This window comes from Corvus kubaryi, unplaced genomic scaffold (assembly GCF_017639235.1).
Source record: "Corvus kubaryi isolate FWS band 111438036 unplaced genomic scaffold, C.kubaryi_AGA036_p1.0 78, whole genome shotgun sequence".
In the NCBI taxonomy this organism is placed as follows: Eukaryota; Metazoa; Chordata; class Aves; order Passeriformes; family Corvidae; genus Corvus; species Corvus kubaryi.
Window position 1 is genome coordinate 5,284,184 of NW_024582065.1, and position 19,499 is coordinate 5,303,682.

The window sequence follows — 19,499 nt, forward strand, 5'->3', positions numbered from 1 at the left end:
GGTGAGGGGGCGGAGCTTACCGGGCAGGGGCGGGGCTTAGCGGAGAGCGAGCGCCGCGGGGGCGGGGCCGTGTGGCCACGGCCGTGTGGCCACGCCCTCGGGGGCGGGCCCGGCGGGGCGGGCGGGCCCGGGGCGGGGCCCGTCCCGCATCCCCCTTCCCTGGGCAGCGTTTCCAGCCGGAGTGTTTATGCGGCGCGCGGGGAAGGGGCGTCGGGGCCGCCATGTCGCGGCTGCACCAGAGCAGGTCGGTGTTGGGGTCTGTGTAGGAACTGTGGTCTTTCCCCTCCCCACCTTGCCGGGGTTCCGCTGGGCGGGGTGGGGGCTCTCGAGAATCGGGGGCTCTGAGGGGTTGCGGGCTCTGGAGGGTCTCAGGTTGCCCGTACCAACCCTGATGACGCCCGCGGCTTCGCTCCCCTCAGGATCGCGGACTTCCAGGAGGTGCTTGGAGAACCCACGGTGGCTCTGACCAAGCTCCGCGAGCTGTGCTTCAGTGGTGAGTTCCGCGGGGACCGGCCCCAGGCTGGGGAAGGGGCTACGGGCACGGCGGTGCCCCGGGCTGGTGACACGGGGGGTCCCCGTGGGAGACACTGTGGATAATCCCGGCAGCGTCCCAGGGGAAACTTCATGCCCCTCGGGGAGGAAAAATGTTGCCAGGCCTGTTCGTGAGGTGACATCAGCAACCCGCGGTGAGAGATGGGCTAACGTGGTTATTTCTTTGCCTGGTATTCCACAGGAATTCCCTTTGATGGTGGGCTGCGCTGCCTGTGCTGGAAGGTGGGTTTTGCTTGGGGTGCTTTTCTTTCTTGCGAGTGATGCTTTGGGTTGGTTAAGTACACGTAGCATTGTTTTTTGGTGCTTAAAGTTGTAAACAAACAAACAATAAATCCAGAGCTTAAAGGGCACTAGAAGTCAGCAGTATTTTGTGGAGATCAGCATTTTGGATGTGAACAGCGTCAGTTTTAAGCTAGCAGTGCATTTCTGTCAGGTTAGCTATTGATCAGTCCTACAAATAGTTCTGTATTAAAAACCAGTCCCTGAAATATTCCTGACTGTTGCTTGGCAAAGTACTCGGCTTTCTGGAGAAACCTCCCAGTATTTTCCAAAAGTCAGTTCGAGCCACTGTGTTTGCTTTGCTCATCTTGCAGGTGTAACAGCTCATTGAATACTAATTCCTGTTCACCTGTTTCCTGTGCAGATACTCCTGAACTACCTCCCTTTAGAGAAAGCTTTATGGAGCTCTTTGCTGAAGAAACAGAGGTGAGGATGTTGGTACTTGTCCATTTATTTCTAAAAATATCTGCAGAAAAGGAGAATAGTCTCTAAATAATTAAGTACGTTCATAAAATAAATTGTTCTTGTGTGGAATGTGCTGTTCTCACAGCTGCCTGGTAGATTGACCCCTTCAGTTACACTGAAGAGAAAATCAGATGCCTTCTGGCTGAGCAGGGTGGGACAGAGAGATCTGTTTGAACTCTGTGTGCTCACCTTGACCTTATCTTCCTCATTGCAAATTCCTCTTTTCTTCTTTAAGGGATCTGTATTCCCAGTTCCTGAAAGAAATGATTATCCAGCCTGGGATCGCCAAGGCCAACCTGGGTGTTTCAAGGGAAGATGTGACCCTAGAAGATCATGTAAGTGTTGTTAAGCCTTTGTGCTGCAGAAAATTCCTTGGGGATTTTTCTGGCCCCCTGAGCTACTCCTGGCTCTGTTCCCAACTGTTCTGCCCTGCCAGAGGGAAGGATGGTTCCCAGGTGCCAGCCTGCCACTTTTGTCTTGGTAGCCTTGAGCGTGAATTATTGACAAAGCACCAATAGCTCTGTAGAGAGCTGTTTCCAGCTGTGCACTTTCCTTCTCCTGCCTTTTGGGACTACCTGCCTGGGCTGTGGGTCTCGTAGGGAAAGGCTCACAAGAGGTAGCTGGAGCTGTGAGATGCTCCCCTGGGAAGTAGGGTCCATGAGTGCATTTGGAGCAGGCTGTTGAGCAGAGGATAGAAAAGAGACAGGAGAGTCAGGCTGGACTGTGGTATGGAAGGCAGGAGAGCTGATTATTTCTAGTAATGCTTCTGGGTTGTTATGGCAAGCCTGCATGCCTTGGTTTTCTTCTTCTGTGAAAGTGCTTTTAGGAGTGTGTGTGTGGGAGGAGTGAGTGAAGTAACTGATCAGAAGAGACTGTAAAATGATACAGCTGCTCCCATGACCATTCTGAGCGTTCACTCCCCTGCAGTCACCTGCCCCACTGTGATCTCTGGAGCCTTGGTGGTGTAAAACTGGCATGTCTGTAAAGCCACACAGGCAGGTCACAATGATCTTTGAATCCCTTGGAATGTAGCTTGTTGTTTTTTTCTTGGTTAGTTGTTAACTTTGTGTGGATCTTGGTGTGGAGAGAAGAATGTGTGTGTGTAGGGGGGAGTTAAGTTTATCATATTGGGAAACTGGTCTGATACAGCATAGGTTGTAGTTCATGGAATACACTTTTTTTTTTTCCTGGGTGGTGCTTAATCAGCCATCAAAGTACTGGGTGGGTGGATAACTCTTACTGCAAGTCCAAATACCATATCCACGTTTGGAGCTGTAATCAGGAATCTTGTTAACAGAGGACAAAATACCTGATTTGGGAACAAATTCTTGAAGAGACAAATGAAAAGGGATTGAAAATGTGAGAGAAAAAATGACCCTGATGTGCTCAGATTGTGCTGGTAGCAGAGTGACAGCAGAAATGTTAAATCACTGTATGTTTACTGAGGATTTTGGTATGTGTGAAAGACACTTGTTCCGTTTCTGTTGTTTCTCTCTTTAGCCCCTCAATCCAAATCCAGACAGTCGGTGGAACACTTACTTCAAGGATAATGAAGTGCTCCTCCAGATAGACAAAGATGTCAGGTGTGTGAGGCAGAACGACTCAGATTTCTGAACCCAAGAGGTTTGGTCAACAAATTGTACTTTGAAAACGAAGTTTAATATTAAACTGAGCCTCCCACTCGACATGGGGTATGTACTTCCTTCTTGTTCCTGATTTCCTTCTGTGTCCATCCTAGGAGGCTGTACCCTGACATGGCGTTTTTCCAGCGCCCCACAGATTATCCCTGCCTGTTAATCCTGGACCCCCAGAACGAGTTTGAGACACTGCGCAGACGGGTGGAGCAGACCACGCTCAAGTCGCAGACGGTGGCACGAAACCGCAGTGGGGTGACAAATGTGAGCTCTGGGCTGGGGCTGTCCTTGTCACAGGGCAGGGCCTTGGATTGGGAAGGGGAAGGGTGATTCTTGGACTGTCTCTGTTTCTCTTTCTGCTTGTGCAGTGGAATTAAGGAAACACCCCAGCAGATACTGAGCATTCTTGGGGCTGGACATTGTAGAAGCAGTTGAAGTGCCTGACAGACTGTAGGGAGTTATAGGTGCATTTAATTTTAAGGATTGTTTTTACCTGACTTCTGGTAGAATTTGGAGTCACAAGTGATTTTATGCTTGACATAACGCCTTCCTGTACGGGAACAAAACACTGAAGAGTTAATTTACCATGAATTTATTACAAATTTCCATTGTCCTCCAGAACTGGATTTCAAACCTGGAATTAGGAGAAGAGCTGAGTATCTGTTCAAATGTGTTGTCTCTTTCCCCTTTCATGAGTGTTACAGCACATGTGCTGTTGGGGAAGGTGGCTTCTTCCACAACCATCAGTATCCTTCCCTCATAATACTAAAGAAGTGGAACTGCTGTGGTTTTTGCTGTGTGAGATCATGTGGTACAATGATTCAGAGGGAACTGTCTGTTGCTGCACAGACTTTTTTCTTCACGGACAGCCAGCACCAGGACTTCCTTGCCTGTGTGCTCCCAGAGTTGCTTGTCTTGGTTTATGTGGTATAAACAGCCCAGATCTTTTGGGGGGCCTATGTGTGTTAAAAGCCAACCTTGGCACATGTGCTAAAGGATCTGTGCCAGTTGGTTATCCTGATTCAGCCTTGTTTTCCAGGTGAGCTCCCCTCTTAAAAGCACCTCCAGCTCTCTGAGCGAGTACGAAGTTCTGCCCAATGGCTGCGAAGCTCACTGGGAAGTGGTGGAGCGGATCCTGTTCATCTATGCCAAGCTGAACCCCGGGATAGCCTATGTCCAGGGCATGAATGAAATTGTGGGGCCTCTTTACTACACCTTTGCTACAGACCCTAACAGCGAATGGAAAGGTGAGGGGGCCTTTTGGCTGCTCAGCAGTGGCTGTGGTACTGCGAGTTCTCTGCATGGCATGAGGAGTTTTGGGGAATTGGTAGGAGCTGAATGGGCTTCAAGTGGTGAGGACATGAAAAGTGAGGATTTTTGAGCAATTGTTGTTTGTTTAACTTAAAATCCCCTTAGAAGCTCTTGTTTCTCTGTACTATATAGAAAAGAATGGAAAGGGGGGACTTTGCCTGTTGCTTCTGCTTCACAGTTCTGAGGGTGTGTGGTGGTGGCAGCTTATGTTGTTGGGCACAGATAACTGTTTTGTGACTTCATGTCATGAAGACCTTGTGTTGCACACAGGGTCAGTATCTCCAGTGGCTCTGTAGATGTTTCTGTTAAAAAAAAAAAAAAAGAAAAAAAAGTTTGTCTAGCCTTAACCCAGACCAAGCAAGCCAAGATCTGGTGGGACCTACTCCTTAAATCTAATACAGCAACTAGATTATGGAGCAAGGGCAGTTTTACAGCTCTGTACCTCTGTCAGTGATGCTTCCTCTATTCCCTCATGTTCTTACTTTCCCCAGAACATGCTGAAGCAGACACGTTTTTCTGCTTTACCAATCTAATGGCTGAAATTCGGGACAACTTCATCAAGAGCCTGGATGATTCTCAGTGTGGTATTACCTACAAAATGGAGAAGGTGTACTCCACCCTGAAGGAGAAAGATGTGGAGCTGTATTTGAAACTGGTGAGGAGCCAGGTGTTTCTCTGGGTCTTGGGTTGGATGCAAGGAGTGGCTTAACAGTGCATGTGAATGTCAGTTTTGTTAAACTGTGCTTAAGGAGAACACAGAGAGTGTATGAAGGGCTTTGCTTGTGGGGCAGAGAGACTCTTATCTGTGAGCTGAAACAGCCTCTCCTTGGAGTGAGCCCAGAGCGAGCTGACACAGCAAGGCTTCCTCCCCTGCCTGGCTCTGAAAGCAAACTATGGTTGTTGCATAGCTGCCAGCTGGGACTCTGAAGGGACTTGGCCACGATCTTTGGTCACCTGCATAGCTGGAGCTAGAGTCTTTACTGTCTTGTAGTCATCAGGCAAAACACAGGTTTTGCTGTAGAGCTTTTCAGCATCCCAGGTTACAGAAATTGTTTCTGCCTTTAAGAGCAAAACAAAAAGCATCCCCCACGCTGCACACACACACTTCTATTGCCACTGGGTGCCCTGACATCACTGACTTAAACTGCGTGAGCTCATTCCAAAGGAAAAATGAAATCAAGTGAGCTGGATGATCCCACCGGCCAAATTATACTGTTCCACTTCATCCAAAGGTTTTCAAGTGCTTTGGGTTTGTGTGAGTTTTGTAGAACATGTAGAAGGCAGCTTTCATTGCAAACATCTTCAGTCTTATAGTCCATTTGGTGTGAAAGTCCAAGGAGACTTTGGAAGGGAAAGCAATTCTTGTTACTGCAACCTTGACCAAATCACACTGTGATCTCTTTCCGTCTAGAAAAGTCAGGATATGTTTCTTTTATAATCCAAAAGAACGTTTGTCAGCACAGTGACAGAGCCCACAGTGTTGGCTGGTAGTGGGGAGAAAAACTGCTTAATGTTTGGCTGGCAGGAAATGGTCTTGGCTGTGCAGCAGCTGGTCCTTACGAATATCAGCAGAATCCTGAACTTGTCTGACCTTGAATAAACTTATGCTACCTTGGATTTAACATCAGAAAACAGGAAAGGTTCAAGTTAAAGGTGCTTATGGCATGTTTTACTGTTCATCAGTGTGAACTCTATTCCATCTTTGTTTCTCTTTGTGAATAGCAAACCTTTTGATAAATACAAGGGTTCTGGAAAGGAGAGGAAATCCTGACAAACAGTGCCTGTGCTAGCGGGGGATGGCTGCAGCTTTGCAGATAAAATGCTGTTCAAATGGGAACTTTAAAATTACTTGGCAGGTTTAACGGAACACAGATAGTGCCTTTAGGGGGAAAAGCTTCCTTTATTCCCTGTTGTGGACAGAGGAGCATTTTCTGGCTTGGCTGTAGGGGTGGAGTGTGGGTGCACTGAAAATCTCTCGGTCGAGGTTGAATGGGAGAGTCTCCAAAGGATGCAGGGGTTTTCCGGCTGCTGCAAGATGAGCTTGGAGCTTAGAGCAGTGTCGGGGAGGAGACGGGGATGGAAACAGGGGGTGCATCTCTTGCCTGTAGGGAACTGGCCAGGAGCACGTATTCATTGTTTGCCTGGTGCCTGTCTGACAGCAAGAACAGAACATCAAACCCCAGTTCTTTGCCTTCCGCTGGCTGACGTTGCTCTTGTCCCAAGAGTTCCTGCTGCCAGATGTCATCCGTATCTGGGACTCCCTCTTTGCTGATGACAAGCGCTTCGATTTCCTCCTGCTCGTCTGTTGTGCCATGTTGACGTAAGTACACACATAGCCTTCCTCTTCTTCTCTTCCATGGATCCAGGAGTCTTCTATAGGCATGTGTTAGGGCATCTGGTGAAGAGGTTACAGATTTTAAAGTTTCTTCCTAAAGAGTCAAAAGTAGCTGGAATAATTTCCATCTTTCAGACTCATCCGGGATCAGTTGCTGGAAGGAGACTTCACTCTGAACATGAGGCTGCTACAGGTAAGAATTAAATAGAGTGGGCACAGAGAGCAATTGGAAAAGTCTTAAAATAGTACTGTGAGAGAGGATGACAGTATGTGAGAGGGTGGGAGGGTATGCCTGGTTCAAGACAAGTACCACATTTGTGATGTTTGCATGCAGGAAAATCTGCAGGGATTTTACAGCACCCTCATTACTGGAAGTGGGAGTCTTTTGGACATGCATCCTTTTTACCCTACAGAGAAATTATCATAGATTGGAGGTTTCTAATGTTCCTTTGGTTTGCAAAAAAATGGAATAATTTCAAGTTTCACAAAGATGTGAAACCTTTTGTAACACTGCTGAATTTTTTTGCCAGAGGGTTCTGTTTAGTTCTGAGATCTGTGAGAGCCTTAGGTTGGAAACGTCTGCACTGCACAGTTGGATATCTCATGTTCTGCCAGTTCCTGCTTTGGGCTTTGCAAGATACGGGTTTTGATAAGGCTCTCTGGCATGAGGAGAGCCCTGTGGCAGGCCAGTTTACTGTGCCCTTGGAGAACAAAGTGAAAAAAAACCAACAACAAACCCTCTGGAAGGGTATTGAGTTTTGATCAGTTACAAAACAGGAAACTGTAGCTGTTAAAGGAGTAACTGAACATGGCATTGTGTTATAATAGGCCAAGAATGTTGTTTTCAAGGTTTGCCTTGCTTAAGCAAAACAATCTGGATCAAGAATGCTGGGAAGGTCACTGAAATCCCTTTGTTTCTTTGCCATAGGATTATCCTATCTCTGATGTTCATCTAATTTTGAAGAAGGCAAAGGAACTTCAAGATTCCAAATAGTCCATGGGCCTAACAAAAGGTGTCCAAGAACTGTGTGGCAGTGGATCCCAGGAGATGGCCCCTTGCAGTGTGATGCACTAAAGCTCCTACTGGTCTCTGCAAGGCTTCAGGTTTTGTTTGGACTACTGGCCACCTTGAAGACTTCCTTCTACTCTATTTATTAGGTCAAGGACTGATTACTTCCCCATCTACTTGGGTCGTGCACTCCAGATTTTTCCACATCTCAAATGCCTCTCTGCTGCCAAAAGCAGTTCTTTGTATCTTTTTTTAATGACTTTGAGTTTGGGGAGAAAGAAACCTTCTGTCTGCATATCCCAGAAGGGATGGACTCCTGTATCATGGAAGTAACACACGGAGGAACTTCTGGTAGGGAAAGGACAGACTTAAGTCCAGTGAATTTTGGTGGGTGAGGATAGAAGGATCTTCCTCCTGTGAACAGAATGTATTCCAGCGAAGTCACATTCTGCCATTCGGGTAGTTTCTCCTCCCTCGTGTCTGCACTTTGCCATCCCTGAGGTGTGTGAAAAAGAAGAAGAAGATTGCATCAGTTTCTGGTGAAGGTCACCTGGCAGTTTGCACTCCTTTGACTGGGAAAGAGTCTTGGGAAGCTGAGGTGGGAGGACACCGTGACAGCTGCTGGCTTTGTGCACTCAAACTGCCTGAATCCAGAACCGCCTTATCAGCGAGGTCTCCTTGAAAGCAAGACTGTGGTGGTTTTAATCCCCCAGGGAAGTGTAGTTCCAAGTCCAGCCTTAGTACGCACAGCCTTAGAGCAGGATTGTTACTGCAGGGAGGCCTCACGCTGCTTTCCTGGCTCTGAACTGGAGCATATCCAGCTACAATCAGGATTCTGAAACAAAAGAAATGGATACCTAATCATGTTCAGTGAAGACAGATGTATTTAGGGGCTTATACAGGTACAGAACTGGAGTTTTCTGCCTCAGTGGCTTAAATAATACTACTCACATTAAGGTCTGGTCACAGTAACCTTGCTATTGTCTCACAGTACTTCTTGTCAGAAAGAGACAGTTCTGATCTGCAGTAAGAGTCCTTCTCTAGCACAGTCCTGCAGACATACAAGCATCTGTCATGAGCTGACTGCTAGGGCTGATCCACAGTTCTGTCCTGGTCCTGTTGGAGTCACAGTCCTGAGCTGGACACTTGTTCCTCCTGAGAGGGAAACTGCTGCACTTCAGATACAGTCGAGTGGGTTCAGGTGAACAGGGACTGAGACAAACCACAGGGAGAACTGCTGACCTGCCACAGTGTCGAGCTGAGCAGAAACCCTAATCCTCAGAGGGAGAAACTGCTAGCACCCAGGTGCTTGTGTGGTGCAGAAGCTCTTGAGTGAACACTAATCCAACGTGCTTTTCCCTTTCTTTCTTTGCTGTGCTGGCTCACCTCTGCTGTTGGACGCTGCAGTTTTTGGTATTTATGAGTGTTGATTTGTTAAAGGTCAGTCAGTCTTTGTAAGACCTGCTTAAGCTGCTGCTGGCCTAGACTTGCCCTAGCAGGAGGGATGCTGGCAGCCTTCAGCTTTTTTTTACTGGTGTTATTTTCTTCACTGAAGGCCTTCACAGGCTGCTGTAATTCTCAGCAAGGTGTGTGGGGAGATGGCAGGACATGTTGGTACATGTACCCATGTTCTTATTGGCAATCCCAAGCAATCTCTGCCTCTTGAGAAGGTGCTCAAGTGCCACTTGTGCAGCCACATGTTGCTGCTGTGTTGCAAGAGCAATTGAAGGTTTAAAGCAATGTGTAATTTATACCTGTGGCAACAGTATCCCTCTCTGCTGCAACCTTTCCTTGAGGGTAAAGTTTTACTCCAAGAAAAATGGAACAGGTAGACCAGGACAGCAGTGTGATGAAGCATCCTGGCTGCTCTAGCGACTGGATGGATGTTCTTTCTGAGCTGTTCCAGGTGGTCTTATGTCTCAGCTCTTGGGTACTTGCACTAGGGAGGCTGTTGGCCAGACCTCGTGTGGTCAAACAGTCACCTGGGAGGTTCTCTACAAACGTAGAACCAGAGGGTGACACTCCTAGGCAGAATTGTACCTGTTCCAAACGTTTCTGCCTCAGAACTGCTATAAATACTGCTGTAGTTTTCCCATTCCATGCACAAACTGCTCTCATCTCCCTGAATACCTGTGCTGGGCTGTTCATTCTGGGTTCCCCTGGCAGGTGCAGGCTTTCCTTATGCTGGAATTTCTCACTGGCAACAGGACCATCCATGAGTGTTCCTGCTCTGAGCAGCAGCTGGAAGTCTCCTTAAAGTAACCTGAGGAGGCAGCAGGCAAATCAGAATGAAAGCATTAATTGGAGATGAACTTCTGCACATTTTCAGCATAGCTTTGGGCCCTGAGGGTGACCTTCCCCGCTTGGGGAAGGCATAGGGGAGGTGGCAGTACAGGTGTCATGCTGTCTTCTCCCTTCCTAGGTGTCCAAGGGCTCATGTTATGTCACCTTGCTTCAGGGGGTGACAGTGAATGCTTCTGAAAGGAGTCTGCAGTGGTTTAAAGGGATGCAATGAGAGATTTGGCTGCTGGGAAGGATCTCTGGGATAAATTCTGTAGCCTTATCCAAACTATGGCTGCCAGACCTATTGAGTTCTTTGGTGAGAGCTTGCAACAACTTTGAAACATCCAGACAGGCTGTTCCATACATAAAAAGCTGTTTTATATTCCTGCTTATTTCCTTCCTGTGTGGTAGAGATTCTGTCCTGCTGTTTAAAGGAGTGGTACTTTTCATTGTCTTGGGACATCCATTTCTTTATTCTAAGACTTTCTCCTTTCTTTAAGAGCAAAACCAGATTTTTTAAGGGGGCAAAAGAAAGTCTTAACCTTTTACCAGCTTTTGAATCGCCTCATGTTTCCCTTGGCTTCATTACTTGAAGGCTTTTGGTGATTTAATTTTGTTGTTCTTGAAGTGAGATGGTACTTAACTGATGTTTCCTTGCTCATGTGGCCAAGTAACACCTGCTCCAGCCTTGAGATGTTTCCACTTCTGGTTTCTTATAATCCTTGCGAGAACAGCGAGGTTGGCTGAAAGAGCTGATCTTTGGGGTGAGAGGTGTTAGTCTGGGCTGCCTTGGGGACCCATTATCTCACAAGGAACAGGGGATGTTTAAATGGCTCTTACCATGTGTTCCTCCTAGGCAGGACTACTGCCAGGCAGGGGACAGGGAAATCACCTTCAGCTGGGAGGGAAAACAGGACACTCCTGGTGTGTGGGAAGAGATGAGCCTTCCCTGGGGAGGAGTGGTCTGCTCTACCTGCACCTCGCTGGAGTTCAAGCTTCGAGGAACTTTGTGGCTTTGCCAATGGGGTGGATCAAGTTGGTGGTGGTGGCGGCCACGCAGGAGACTGATTCTGAGTTTGAATTTTGTGACCTAACCTAGAATTATTTGCACTTTGGCATTGAGTAGAATGAAGGCCAGAAGTTGTTTTAGGGGAGTCTGGGGTGTTTGGGAATCAGAGGCTGTTTTCCCTTAAGGAATGTCAGTGACTGTTTTAGCTGTTCGGAGCAGTCTTCTAAAATGCCCTTTCCCAAAGAAAGGAACAGATAACACTTTTCCCCCCCACTTTATTTGGGAAGGATTGCCAGAAAAGGGTGTAGTGAACACTTCATCACTCTAAAACTCCTTCTTTTATGCTTCTTTTTAAAAACACTATTCTTATAACGTTTCCTTTAACTAAACGGATGTCTGTGCAAACCTCTCCTGTTGGTGTGATTCGGAGTTGGGGCTGCTCCAGGTTCCAGCTGCAGTGTCCATAGGTGTGAGAGCAGCACAGCCAGCTGGGGAGAGCCCTGGAGAACCAGCCTGGCTCTTCCACCGCCATCTCCCTTCGGCGATGGTTTTGCTTTGCCTTCCCCCGGTGCGGGAGCTGTGCCTTTTCCCCAGGAATACCTCGCACCGGTGCCACCGCACCTGCGAGCGCTCTCGGTGGCGGTGGGAGCGCGCGTCCCCCCGCCTCGCTGACCGCTCTGTCCTTCTGCCCCGTGTCCCGAGCCGCCCTCTCGGCCGCGGGGCCGCTCCGGTCCCGCCGTTCCCGAGGGAGCGGTCCCCGCTCCCGGTGCGGCCCGGGATCGCGGTGTGCCCGCCGCTCGCCCTGTGCGCGCTCTCCCTTAAAGCGGCGATGCCGCCGGAGCAGCGCGCCCGCCCGAGGCTCAGCCGCGGCCCGTTTAAGGCCGTGCCGGGCCCCACGGTCGCACGGCCATGCTGCGGGCCCGGTGGGTGCTGCCGCTGGGGGTGGGCGCGGGGCTGGGGGCGGCTCTGGGCCGCCGGGAGCATCGGGACCAAGGCGATGCGGCCGAGGGGCTGCTGGCCCGCTTGCCCGTGCTGCCCGCCGTGGCAGCGGCCAGCCTGCCCGCGCCGCCGGGCTCGGGGCGCACCGAGCTGAGCAAGTACGGGCTGCCCGGGTTGGCGCAGCTGCGGAGCCGCGAGTCCTACGTGCTGTGCTACGACCCGCGGAGCCGCAGCGCGCTCTGGGTCATCGAGCAGCTCAACCGGGACACGCTCAGCGGCGCTTCGGACCGCGCCGCCTGCGACTTCCAGGAGGACGACTCGGTGCACGAGTATCACCGCGCCACCAACGCCGACTACCGCGGCAGCGGCTTCGACCGCGGGCACCTGGCCGCCGCCGCCAACCACAGGTGGAGCCAGAAGGCCATGCGGGACACGTTCTACCTGAGCAACATCGCCCCGCAGGTACGGCTCGAGGCCTGCGGGGAAGCCGGAGCTGCCCGCCTTCAAGGGCAGACGCTGCTCCCTGCGGGAAACCACCCGGGAGCGTCGCTGTGTTTGTGCCTGCAGCAGTTCAGGCAGAGAGGGGCCAAAGTCAGTCGGAGGTGCTGATTCCTCCTGAATTTGACAACAGAAATCCTGCAAATGCACCGCCTGTATGTGTCTCTCAAACCATGAAAGAGACCCCGTTCAGTGCAGCTCCTGTCAGGAGCAGGTAGACAAACACTTGCAAAAAAATTGTGGCCTGAGGCAATGGGTTCCGTCCTGGGCATACAAACCAGGCCATCACAGGTCCCAAAGCAGAGGTGATAGTGGAGATCTTGTGTGGAAAGTGCTTGGGGCTCTGTGAGACGTGTTGCAGAAAAGGCAGGTGGTGTTACTCTGAACAGTGAGGGAATACCCCAGCAACTGACTACTGGTTGTTTTTCTAGAATCCTCATTTAAACCAGAATGCCTGGAATAACCTTGAGAAGTACTGCAGAAGCTTGGCAAAAAACAACAAGAATGTCTATGTCTGCACAGGACCCCTCTTCCTGCCCAGGTAAACACGAGGGCTGAGCTGGACTGGCACCCAAAAGATGTGTTGTGCTGGCAAAGGAAAACAGGCTGAGGTGCTCCCAGACAGGAGAGATCTGCTAAGGGCCCTCTCAGTAGGTAAGACCAGCTGAGCATAGAGGTTCTGTGGAAAGGTACCTTCTTAGGATTAGTTTATGTATTTCCCATCCAGATGGTTATTTCATGAGTAAAGTGGGTTTCTTGAGCTACAGCATAACCAGGTTGTTTTTGTTTGCAGTCCTTAACAATTTAGTAGATAGGAGATTACCAGATTAGACTGCAAACCCCATCCCTGCAGAATAAAGCTTTCAGGTTCAATGTCATGGACTACTTTTCCACTTAAGGACATGACTTCATTTTCAAAGATCGCCATGTAGCAGCTCTGTCTCGAGATCTCTTCAGCAGCAGGAAATAGTTTGGTAAGCAGGGAGGGGATTTGGGAGCAGCCCCAATGCACCCTGTCACATAGCCTCTGCTCCAGCCATGTTTTACAGCTCTGCTGCAGGAGCAGAGCTGCTGCCTGCTGTGGGTGGGGGCTCAGGGGGTGTTGGAGGACTGAGGGGGTAGAGTGACACCAAACTAGGAGATAACCTGGGATGTTGCTGTTGGTGCAGGATGGAGGCCGATGGGAAGATGTATGTGAAGTACCAGGTGATTGGGAAGAACAATGTGGCTGTCCCCACCCATTTCTTCAAGGTGCTCATCTTGGAAAAGGAGAGTGGGGAGATTGAGTTGCGCTCCTATGTTATGCCCAATAGCCCTGTGGATGATAAAATCCCCCTGGAACGGTTCCTGGTTCCCATCGAGAGCATTGAGCGAGCCTCAGGGCTCCTCTTTGTCCCAAACATCCTCAAGAGAACAAGCAACTTGAAAGCCATCACAGCTGGAAAGCACTGAACCCTGACTAGACAAATCCAGGTAACCCCTGGCAAGGGACTGGCAGTCACCTGCAGAATCACAGTTCCTTGTGCAGTTGTAAATGTGGAAATTAAGAATGAAACGTGTGCTTTTCTCTACCCTCCCCCTTGTGGTGTCTGAAACACAGACACACAACGGAGTCTCCAGGGGGGTCCTGCAGGAGCCTCAGGGCCACCTGACACTGTAGCAACTCTCTAGGATTTGCCCCTAATCCTCTGCTGCCGTGGAGTTGTGTGAGGCTCATGCAGGCACAAAGTGAAGTCACTGTTGCTGTTTAGCAGGGAAGGAGAGGAGCAAGATGGGTGCTACGGGAGAAGTTCCTGCCTTCCTGTGGCCAAAGAATTGTATGATGTTTTCTTTCAGAAGATGGTTTTAGCAGTAAAGCTTTGAGCACACACAGTATTGGTTGGTTCTTTCTTATCTGCTCTCACCAAAGCTCTAAGTATCTCAGCAGGAGGAAGGGAGGATGGAGCCAACTTTTCCAGCTGCTTTCCTGTCTGAGCTCACTGCAGGCAGAGCTTAAAGCATCACAGATGGAGACAAACTGTAATGAGATGATGTGTTTTAGTGCTGAGGGCCAGCTGAAGCTCCAGCCCTTCCTGCTGTTGGGAGGGATGAAGCCTCGAAGAGGGGCTGGGGGAAGTCAGGCTGAGGCAGGAACAGGTTCTTGACATAAGGATTAAGTTCTGACTTTCTTTCAGTCTGAAGGCCACATCGCTCCAGAGGCACCAACTGTGCCTAGAACAAGACACACCTGGAGTTCACAGCAACTGAGGTTCCATACTGCTTTATTCCCACCCCAAATGTCTGAGCTGCTGAGACCAAGTCTGTTGTCCAGCTTGTCCCAGCTGCTGGGAAGCAGCAACCAGTGCTTGGCCGGACCATGCAAGGCAGGAGGGCACAGACTTGCTGCTCCCAGCAGCAGTGAATGCCTGGTTGGGCAGTGCTGCCAGCTTCAGTCACACTGTGCCTTGGTCCCACCAGGCTCCTGGAGTGACTTGCCCAGCACCCTACATTTGAAGAGCTGCCTCCCCAAGGGCAAGGTCAGTGTTTTCTCTTCCCTCAGCTGTCTCTGGGTGTCTTCACAGCCTCCTCAATGTGGGGTCTCAGCGCAGACAGAGAGATCAGCAGTGCTTCCTGCAGCAAAGCCAAGCCAGTCAGACCACACCTGGGCCTTGTGTGTCACTGCCACAGGCAGACACCCAGCACTGCCCTGTGCACACCCAGCACCATCAGCCCTACCTCTGTCCGGATGGTTCTGCTGCCTTGGCTGGGACACGTGTTCAGGTAGAAGTCAAACAAGACACTTGGGTCAGTGACCTCCAGGTTTGGGTCCACATCAACCCCAGCTTCCAAGCCTTCAAGGCCTCCAAATACAACAAGGGCATGCCTGGGGAGAGCACAAGGACAGGGTTGAGAGGGAGACTGTCTAGGTCTGTGTCCAAGCTTCTGTGTGCTGCTGAAGCATGGAGCTGTGTCCCTACCAGAGCCCCACCGCACTTGGCCAATGTGACAGTCCCTGCTACCAACTCCAGAGAAACAGGAAAAGAACTGGCCTTGTCCTGGGGTATTTCCCCTGTTCTGCTGCCTGCAACAGCCTCACTGGGAGCTCTGAGTGGGGCCAAGCAGGCAGGACACAAACCTGAAGGAGGGAAGAGTGACCTGGTCCACGGAGCTGCCCCGCTCTGAGGTCCCAATAGAGAGATCGTAGCCTTCCTTGAACGGGCACTCAGAAAAGACAGCACCTGGAAAACAGAGTTTGGGGTTACTACTGCCATTCCTCACCCCTGTGCCTTCTGGACAGGCTAAAACACTCCATGGTTGAGTGGTGGCAGCAGAAGGAGTTGCTTTCAGTGCCACAAGTGTATCTGGAGACAGAACGATTCCTCTTTCCCACATAATTCCCTTGCTGCAAGTCTCCCACACCCTTTTCCTCAAAGCTCAAGATAGGTGCCAGGAAACCACCTCCTAATAGCTTACAGTCTTCCTACGAGGTCCAATCAACCAGAAGACAGGAAAAGAATTTTCCAGGGCTCTTGAACTCAAATGCCACTGGCGGCTCTGATGTGAATGAGTGGGATGTAGTTATCATGGAAATGGAGAAGAGCGCCAACTCATCTCTTGCTGCTGTGCAGCCATTTGGAGCAATGGGTGAGTGGAGGTACAGGGCAGAGTCCTGGAGGGTGACTGCAGTGATTCATGCCTCGCTTCAGCCCTAAAATTTGACTGCCACATGGCTGCTGGCTGTGTGTGTAAGCTGCCCGTCAGACACAGAGATTTCTAGGAAAGAGCTGTGTGCAGCCAGTAGGCCTGAGATTGGAAGCCCAGGCAGAGAATCCCAGCAGATACTCACTCAAGCAGGAGGCCAGGCGGACGCTGTAACCCCAGTACAAGCCTGAGACTGTCCGAGGGTGGTGCGAGGACACCACGGTGCCTTTGCGCGCTTTGGCTTCTGAAAGAAAGCAGAGAGGTTTAACAGCCCCTGTGCTCTGGTGAGATTTGACCAGCCACAGACAGCTCTGTGTTCTCCAGGAACAGGGCACTGACTTGGTGTGCAACATCACCCTCCCTTTTTCCAGAATGTGAAAAAGTATTCTGGACGTTCTGTGAGTTCTGGAAAGCATGTGTGAGTGTGTTTGGGCTGTTTATTGCTGGTCAAAGAGCTGCCAGTTCTTTCCAGTTATCAAGAGAGGCATGGTAAGGTAAGGGTGTTACTAAATTTGTGTGTGAAGTGAAGGGAACATGCAGAGCTGCTGGGTACATTCAAACCTGTCATATGGAAGGACCTGCTCCTGCAGGACTGAAGTTTACAGATGCTACTGGAGCCATGGATTACCTGGATTCTGGGGCTCCTCCAGGCGCACGGTGACTCGCAGACCGGGGTTCAGCTGTCTGTCAATCTGCACCTCCTGCAGTGACAGTCACCATCAGCACCAGAGATTCTGGAAGGGCTGGGGAAGGCAGGGAAGGAAGGGAATCCTTTGAGGAAGTGGGGGTCTATTCTGGCCTGGAGCTGGAATGAGGAGCTCTGTGGCTCAGGGGCTTGGTCATTGGTCTGAAGCTTATTTTGCTACTCAAAGGTTCAGCTGCAGCAGTAAAGCAATTATGTGCTGGAATGGGCAGGGCATGCCAGGGGCTTGGGAAGCCACAAACACTGCAAAGTCAGAAGGAACAAGACAGCAACAGCCTTAAACCCCCACTGGCCCACTGCAGCCTTCAGAAACCCAGCAGTGCCCACCCTGCCTGCTTCAAATCTGCCAGAGAGACAAGGGAAATTGTTGGAGCATCTGTGGGTAACACACACCTTCCTCATCCCACAGTTAACAAAAGAGCCTCTGCCTGGCTTCGTTGGCCGGTCCAGCACAATGCCCTCCCGGTACTCCGAGTCCTCGTCCACCCGCATGTGGTGGGGGCTGTCCAGGGGGTTGAGCAGCCCTAGAACAGCACAGAGCAAAGAGGTGCTGAGGGGAAAACATAGGTGCAGGTGTTGCCATGCTCCTTCCCTCTCAGGTCCAGCGCTGAACTGGGGAAAAGTCCTGGTTGTCCCACACATAACGAGCCAGAGCTCAGGAAGGAGAGAGACAACTGGATCTTACCTGCAAACTGCAGATCCTCATGTTTTGGAAAAAAGGATTTCCTCAAGTACCTGTTGCCAGAGAAAGGTGAAATGTGAAAAAGTATTTTTATGGAATCTGTATTTCAATTCTAGCCCTGTTCTGACTCAAAGCAGCTGAGTATAGAGAAAAGCAAACTTACTGAGGGCACTCCAAGTACTGCAGGATCCGAGCCAGCTGCACACAAGCCTTGCCTTTCCTCCCAATTCCTTCAAAATCCCCTTCCACACTCCTGAAAATGAAAGCAAGCAGCTTGTGAACTTGCCATGAGCTTGGTCAGGTCTCCAGAAGACCAAGCCTTGCTTCTTAACCTGACAATAGCAGCACATCCCTCCAGTCTAACCCTTGTAAAAGGGCTGCTCCAGAGGCAGTCTGTTAACAAATCATCCTTGGAACTATCTCCATAAGCCAAGTATCTTTTTCAGTTTTGTTTTTTGGTCTTTATGTATTAATGTGACCTGGCAGGTGGATGCTACTGAGCTGGATGCTGCAGGATTGCATGGCTTGGCCAGTTAACTCAGGTACAGGTCCAAGTGAAAAACTGAAGGATAGGAAAGCATCTTCTGTAAGGATACAGGAGTGTCCTGTCCCTCCACAGCAAGGTTTAAGGGTACAGGAGAACTTGGCCTCCTGTTGCTTTGTCAACCCCATGCTGGGATAAATGATCTGAGCTGCCAGGGCAGTTAAGTCAACATCTTTTTCCCTGTGGTACAGTGGTCCCCATAATCCTGGCACTGGGGAGAGGTACATGCAGTTTGTTCGTGGCTTTAGCTTAGTAAAAGAGTGAAGGAACAGAAAGCTGAGAGGAAATACTGTGCAGAACAAGATAGCTCTTCCTTCAGAGAATCACAGAATGGCCTGGGTTGGAAGGGAACTTAAAAAATCATCTTGTTCCACCCCCTGCCACGCAGGGACACCTTCCACTATCCCAGGTTGCTCCAAGCCCCGTCCAACCTGGCCTTGGACACTTCCAGGGATGGTGCAGCCACAGCTTCTCTGGGCACCCTGTGCCAGGGCCTCACTGCCCCCACAGGGAGGAATTCCTTCCTAAAATCTAATCTAAGCATGCTCTCCTTCAGTCTTATCCATACTTCACATCCTCTCCATGCTCGTCGAAGACCACGATCTCATCCACGCAGAAGATGGCGCAGGCCCGGGCGATCTGTCCCGCCAGGTACGTGCGCAGCTCCAGGGACTGCGCGTTGTTCAGGATGGAGCCGGGCAGAGCCACGCTCAGTGTGTGGTGACGGCCTGGGGAGCAGAGACATGAGAGAGAGCCGCGGCCTCACAGCTGATGTACAGCGTCACATTTACTGCTTCAGCTGCACTCGTGGTGGGGGAAAAGCAACCCCTGTTTCTTAGATTTAATCACAGGTTTTCTCTTAAAGAAAGATCTCTCATGCAGTGATTGCTGCACCATGTTCGTGCCTGTTTGGGCATGTGGACCGATCCATATCGGATCGATGAAGTAACACCTTTCCTACCGACAGGAACACTGACTGCCTTTTAACAGCCAGGTTTTCTAGCACCTTCCCCCCAGGTCTCCCCACCGAGTCACAGCGGCATCACCTCTGTCTTCCTTCTGCTCCTTCTGCTTCTGGGCTTCTTGTTCTGCCAGCTCCCGCATCCGCTGTTTCTCCAGTTTCTTTAGCAGCTTCACTTCCTTCCATTTCTTCTTCTCTGCTTTCCCTGGGACGGAGAACAGCGCCTGGCGTTAAACACCGCGCAGTGACCGCCCCAGCCCCCGCGTGTGCCCGGCCTTCCTTACTCTCCTGCTTCCAGCGCCGCCAGTCCACCTTCCTGTCCTCAACCTGCGGGGGACAGCGCGCGTTACCGCCGGGCTCCCCTCAGAGCCGGACCCGAGGCACCCCCGGGCCCGCCGCCCACCTGCGCGCCCTTGCACCGCTTCCCCACGCCGCTCTCCGCGTCCGCCATCTTCCTCGCGCCGCGGCCGCGCCCCGCGCTGCTGATTGGCCGGAGGGCGCGAGCGCCGCCCGCGGGGGGGAGCGGCCCCCGGTCAGGCGCTCGGTGCTCTGCGCTCGGCGCTCCGGTCGCTCGGTGCTCTGCGCTCCGGTCGCTCTGTGCTCGGCGCTCTGTG

General features: G+C 50.9%; 3 protein-coding genes across 3 annotated transcripts; 2 read left to right on the plus strand and 1 right to left on the minus strand.

Annotated features, from left to right (window-relative positions):
• Positions 1 to 136: 136 nt before the first annotated feature.
• TBC1D13 (TBC1 domain family member 13) lies at positions 137 to 11,282 on the plus strand. The gene is made up of 12 exons (XM_042051996.1): positions 137 to 244; positions 420 to 493; positions 734 to 774; positions 1,196 to 1,257; positions 1,532 to 1,631; positions 2,797 to 2,879; positions 3,035 to 3,194; positions 3,970 to 4,177; positions 4,733 to 4,896; positions 6,401 to 6,561; positions 6,712 to 6,769; positions 7,505 to 11,282. The coding sequence occupies exons 1-12, from the start codon at positions 222 to 224 to the stop codon at positions 7,568 to 7,570; spliced, it is 1,200 nt and encodes a 399-aa protein (XP_041907930.1). The 5' UTR covers positions 137 to 221; the 3' UTR covers positions 7,571 to 11,282.
• Positions 11,283 to 11,381: 99 nt separating this feature from the next.
• Positions 11,382 to 14,189, plus strand: ENDOG (endonuclease G). Its single transcript, XM_042051998.1, has 3 exons — positions 11,382 to 12,278; positions 12,746 to 12,855; positions 13,484 to 14,189. The coding sequence occupies exons 1-3, from the start codon at positions 11,787 to 11,789 to the stop codon at positions 13,764 to 13,766; spliced, it is 885 nt and encodes a 294-aa protein (XP_041907932.1). The 5' UTR covers positions 11,382 to 11,786; the 3' UTR covers positions 13,767 to 14,189.
• Positions 14,190 to 14,558: 369 nt separating this feature from the next.
• On the minus strand, positions 14,559 to 19,393 carry SPOUT1 (SPOUT domain containing methyltransferase 1). The gene is made up of 12 exons (XM_042051990.1): positions 19,289 to 19,393; positions 19,170 to 19,212; positions 18,971 to 19,090; positions 18,493 to 18,652; positions 17,544 to 17,633; positions 17,384 to 17,433; positions 17,092 to 17,222; positions 16,624 to 16,696; positions 16,141 to 16,239; positions 15,430 to 15,532; positions 15,030 to 15,177; positions 14,559 to 14,924 (listed from the first exon to the last, which is right to left on the minus strand). The coding sequence occupies exons 1-12, from the start codon at positions 19,334 to 19,336 to the stop codon at positions 14,850 to 14,852; spliced, it is 1,140 nt and encodes a 379-aa protein (XP_041907924.1). The 5' UTR covers positions 19,337 to 19,393; the 3' UTR covers positions 14,559 to 14,849.
• Between the last annotated feature and the right edge of the window lie 106 nt (positions 19,394 to 19,499).

Bases quoted from the DNA above. Each gene is read 5' to 3' on its own strand.
- ENDOG (XM_042051998.1), top strand. From the start codon at position 11,787: ATGCTGCGGGCCCGGTGGGTGCTGCCGCTGGGGGTGGGCGCGGGGCTG. The intron at 12,279-12,745 runs GTACGGCTCGAG...TTGTTTTTCTAG, and splicing joins TGAGCAACATCGCCCCGCAG to AATCCTCATTTAAACCAGAA. The intron at 12,856-13,483 runs GTAAACACGAGG...CTGTTGGTGCAG, and splicing joins GGACCCCTCTTCCTGCCCAG to GATGGAGGCCGATGGGAAGA.
- TBC1D13 (XM_042051996.1), top strand. From the start codon at position 222: ATGTCGCGGCTGCACCAGAGCAG. The intron at 494-733 runs GTGAGTTCCGCG...GGTATTCCACAG, and splicing joins CCGCGAGCTGTGCTTCAGTG to GAATTCCCTTTGATGGTGGG. The intron at 6,770-7,504 runs GTAAGAATTAAA...TCTTTGCCATAG, and splicing joins TGAACATGAGGCTGCTACAG to GATTATCCTATCTCTGATGT.
- SPOUT1 (XM_042051990.1), bottom strand. From the start codon at position 19,336: ATGGCGGACGCGGAGAGCGGCGTGGGGAAGCGGTGCAAGGGCGCGCAG. The intron at 17,223-17,383 runs GTAAGATCCAGT...GTGCTGTTCTAG, and splicing joins TGAGGATCTGCAGTTTGCAG to GGCTGCTCAACCCCCTGGAC. The intron at 16,697-17,091 runs GTGTGTGTTACC...CTGTCACTGCAG, and splicing joins TTAACTGTGGGATGAGGAAG to GAGGTGCAGATTGACAGACA.